Genomic DNA, 4,840 nt, shown 5'->3' on the forward strand with positions numbered 1-4,840 from the left:
GCCTCCACATTCAAAGGAAACCTATGAGGCTTAAATCTGCAGTAGTAAAAGCTCCATGAAGGCTTGTGTCTTGTGGAATTTTTGTGTTGTGTAAAGGAATCCGCTGCACTGATGTGATTTTATCAGTGTGTGTGTTTGTGTGCATGCCAGCGTGGTTGTGTGTGTGCGCTGGTGTTGCTGTGGTGTCGCCGGGCTGTCGCAGGCCTTTTGTGCCGCCCTGAGTTATGTGAAGCTGCATCTCCGTCCCCGTCTTTGTCTGGCCCTGCTCTCCGTGCTCTCCCGCGGACCGGCGCCCCTCGTCCTATTTGTCGTGTTCTCTTAATTGCGGACCACAATGCTGTGACCCCGTGACCTTTTCCAACAACAGGGAAATTAATAGCGCTCCTCCCATCACGCTCTCGGCCAGTCATCCAGCCAATCAGGAAGCCGCATGGGGGCTTTGCTCGCATCTCAACCGAAGCTTCAACCAAAGAAAACACTTTCTCTCACACACACACACACACACACACACACACACACACACACACACACTGCTCACCCAATGATATCAATGACAGCTAGCCAGTGACAACAACACACACTTTGGTAAAAGAGACACACTGCAAACACACACATTTCTCTCACAGCGAGAGTTGGGGCAGACACCAACTTTTTCACCCCGACAACAGCAGCGGTGTTGGTTGCTAGTGGCAGCAGTAGCCATGGCGATGGCAGCCCACAAAGGGGTCTTCGATTTGAAGGATGTCCAGGGACCAGACAGAGTAAAGAGAGAGGGAGGGAGAGAGGGGGGGAGAGGGAGAAAGATTCGGTGTGCTAATTTAAGGACAGCCAGCACCCTCACGGTCACGTGAGGATGTAGTCAATGATGGCGGCGTGTAAACGATACCAAAACAAACCCCCATTGACATGACAGATGTAGTGACAGGAGCAGCATCAATGAACCTGATTGTGCCACTGAAAACACCCGTCTAATCGCTTCAAATCATGAAATGGAGCTGCAAGAATTTTATTATCCTAATGCTGCATCCACACAATGTTGGCAGGATAGGCAGAACAGAAAAACAGTTTTTGGCACGAAAAGATTGAGTTTGGCGAATTTAAGTTGAACCTGTCAGATGTCTTGCCACGTCCTATAATTCACTTGATGGTTCTGTTATCACGCTGCCAATTTCATTTGCTGGATGATTTAAAAACATTTTTTGTTTTGAAAATTATAAGACAAGTCTTGTGTCAGCTCATGGCAGCGGACGGCAAGTTCCTCCAATCAGGTGTTGGGTTGAAAAGGAGCTCATCAATCATCACCTAACTTGAAAATACACGTCCCTTGAATTGCCAATTGAGTCATCGGATCACAATGAGCCAAGAAGAAAATGGAGGTCTGTCTTTGTTTGTGTAATTGAGCTGTGATATGATTTCATGTTTCTCTTGTGTCTGTTAACTCTCTCTCTCTCTCTCTCTCTCTCTTTCTCCGTCTTCGACCAACAGGTGATCTTTCGAACACTCCCAAAGTGGGAGTCCCTGGATCCGTTCGGACTGGAGGGTCAGCAGCAGCTGCGAGTGACCAACATCCGCATTCGGCTGCTGAGGCACCAGCCGTGTCCGTGCCAGGCCAAAGACCTCGCCTTCGCCCGTGAAGCCCTTCCCACCCGACACTTCGCCATCTACGACCTGATAGTGAAGGGAAGCTGCTTCTGCAACGGACACGCCGAGCAGTGTGTTCCTGCGCCGGGATACCAGCCCATCAGAGACCGCACCAACCACGTGGTAAGGGTAGAAAGATTTTCTTCTTCGTGAGTTTTAAAGCGCATCTTAACTTTTACTATCAAGTCTAAAAAATATGAACATTGCACCAGGGCACGAACCAGTGGTCAGAAACCCCAAGGCATAGCTTAAATTAAAACATACATTATACATTTATATAGATGCGATTGTATGCTATCATAACTTGAGCATGAACATTCATTCTTGACTTCGCACAACAGTCGTTTCACCAAAAAATCTTAACTCTCGCAATTTCCGCTGCTTCTCACAGTTTGGTAAAAGCTCCGGAGAGAAAATAGAAAGTGGATCTTAAGATTTTCTTTGTTCTTGTCGTCAAAAACGATCAATACTCCTTATCAGTAATTATATTTCCAATGCACAGAAACTTGTTTCAACCTTTAACGTCATGACTCTAATGCACCACTCTGTGTGTGTGTGTGTGTGTGTGTGTGTGTGCGTGTTTTTGATAATTATCATTATCATTATCAGTAATCAGCCATGGGCAGGTTCCTCACTTGCTCTAAGGAAATCAAGATTATAGGCTTGATAGTTTCAGACTAAATAGCTTGTTCACTTTGTGTTGGCAGTTGTATGAATATCAGAGTGGAGGCGGGTGGAGGGGATCACCTCTCGCTCTCCTGTTTCCTCTGATCTTCTGGCTCCGTCTGCTCTGATAAACAGCTGCTTTTTTCCGCCGATAACAAACCCGAGAGATGGAGATATTGATTCGGCTCAGGGTTAATGATGGCGTTGATGTGTGTGTGTGCGTGTGTTGACAAAGGTGTGAACTGACAATGTTTTTGCCGGGCAGCCAATATGAGGGATTCAGAGCCGGGGCTCCTATCGCAGTCATCTCCACAAACAGAAACGCTGGATGACTTTGAAGCCGGGCGTCTGTTCCGCCTCAATCAGCGAAGCACGACAGGGGAAAGTGAGAGTCAACAAGGAGTTTCCTTTACAATTTACAAAGACATTTAGTGATAGTAAACAAGAGCACTGGATCAAGTAGTGAAGCCCGACTGATGCTGGATGTTTGAGGCTGATGGCAGATATATTTGAGAAAGTAGGAAAATCCAACGACATATCAGCCTCACAACACAACAACCATTTTGATCTGAAAATCAAGTTTTGAACCTTGTTAACGTGTCAATATAACTTTTTTTTGAGTGAGCCAGATAAGAAGTCGACGCCTTGACCTTGAACAAAACCTAACCTCCACAAACCTAAGGAACCAATCCCGTCAGTTTGTGGGGGCAGGGGGCGGGGCCAAATAAACCTGAAACCTTGTCAGTACAGAGAGCAAAAGTTAGCATTAGCACAACCACTAACACTGTGTCAGTCGCTAGTAGAGTGGCTTATATAAGCACCACACATGCGTGGCCTCGTCAATTAACCTTAATTGGAACAGCGTCACTCAGAGAACCTGGGTTACATATGTAACCTACTGTATCTCAAACATATTACTGACATTTCTGCACTGAAACCTCCTAATATCTAATATCAGCAATAAATTGGCTTGTCCAGTTTGGTCAGGATCAATTATATAGACAGTTTTTCCACGTCTGATGCAGGTCCTGCCTTCTACTTATCATCTTTTAGTCAGTTTATTGGACACAGTCTTTAAATCTTTAAAATCTCACTGTTTTCACGCCAAGAAATTCCAAGTGGCTCCGCTGAGAGGTTTTCACGAGGATTTCCTTCTTTTGAGGGTCGAAAATCCTCTTGAAACAGTGTTTAAACCGCAGGACTGTAAAGCTGGCCTCTGCACGCCGGGCTGATAACAATAATAATTCATTTTTAACTCTCACTTGTGCGGAATATTAAACCATTTTTTCACCACAAATATTAGTCAGACTGCGCCCAAGACTTCGAGTTCGAACAGTAAATCCTTCTTCACCGACCTCACAACATTACCTCAGGTCATCGGAGCGCCGTTCTGCTGTGTGCCACGCAGGAGCGTTCGGTAAACACGCAGATGTTATATAAGTGCCTTTTCCCGCCTATCAGCAGTTTTGTTTTGTGTCTCTGTTTCGACCCAGAGCCGCCTGTTTCTGGCAAAACCCAAACAAGCAGAGCAGCACAAGACAGGAGATGAGGGCAGAGATTACTGATCAGTCAGGGAAGGGAAGGGCGTGTGTGTGTGTGTGTGTGTGTGTGTGTGTGTGAGTGGTTATGCATTTTCTTTCAGGTTTTTTTCAGTGTGTGTGTGTGTGACCTCTCAAAAGCTGCCTTAGTGTAGTGTATGTTTAGCGTATATAAACACACACTGCATACACTTGAATTCTATTCATACATGTACAGTATGTCTTGTTTGTTTAGTCTGCTGTGTGTGTGAGGTGCATGTGCTTAAGCATGCAATGTTTTGTCTGCTCTGAGTGTGTGTGTGTGTGTGTGTGTGTGTGTGTGTGTGTGTGTGTGTGTGTGTGTGTGTGTGTGTGTGTGCAGTAATCAGCGGTGAAAGTGGCCGTTATCCACCGAGTCATTACTGCCCAGACGCTGTGAGCGGGGGATGAAGGCATCAGTTTGTTTATTGTTGTTGTTGTGGTTGTTGTTGTTTTGTGCTCCTGGACCCCCACAAGGGGTTTTGCGGTTCAGGGTGATTACACTGTCTGTTAGTTAGCCACAAAGCCAACACACACACACACACACATAATGACATCCAGGGCCAGCTACTGGAGCGTTTGCAGCAATTAGTCCAGCCAGTGTGTGTGTGTGTGTGTGTGTGTGTGTCTGTGTGTGTGTGTGTGTCTTTTCTCTGCTTTCATTTATTTCCCTGACCTCTTCTTCGTGCGTTTGTCTTCCACTCACTTCCTGTCTCTCTCTTCTTGGAAGATATTGCACATGTAAAGGTCAGATCCCTGCATCACGGTTTGCAGGGATTCAGCCTGAGGAGCAGATGATAATAATGACAGATAAGGTTTTTACAACTCGAGGGAAGTTATCGCAGTTTCATTTTATCTCCCGTCGCAACAATCGCGAGGAAAAAACAGTTGAACACTGTGTTCATGTTACAAAGTAATCCGCCAGGAATGTTCCCTTGCTTTCTTGCTTGTATGTTTTTTGCCAAATCCCCCCCACC

At 45.8% G+C, this 4,840-nt stretch overlaps 1 protein-coding gene across 1 annotated transcript in view; it reads left to right on the forward strand.

Annotated features, from left to right (window-relative positions):
* The window catches only part of ntn4 (netrin 4), a 24,081-nt gene that overhangs the window by 7,085 nt on the left and 12,156 nt on the right, over positions 1-4,840 (forward strand). Inside the window, exon 3 of the mRNA XM_023419375.2 lies at positions 1,486-1,764. Coding sequence (XP_023275143.1) covers positions 1,486-1,764 — 279 coding nt within the window. The remainder of the gene's footprint in view (positions 1-1,485; positions 1,765-4,840) is intronic.

The sequence above is a fragment of the Seriola lalandi genome, unplaced genomic scaffold (genome assembly GCF_002814215.2).
Source record: "Seriola lalandi dorsalis isolate HSWRI2012SDOR001 ecotype SW California unplaced genomic scaffold, Sedor1 jcf7180002054599, whole genome shotgun sequence".
NCBI lineage: Eukaryota > Metazoa > Chordata > Actinopteri > Carangiformes > Carangidae > Seriola > Seriola lalandi.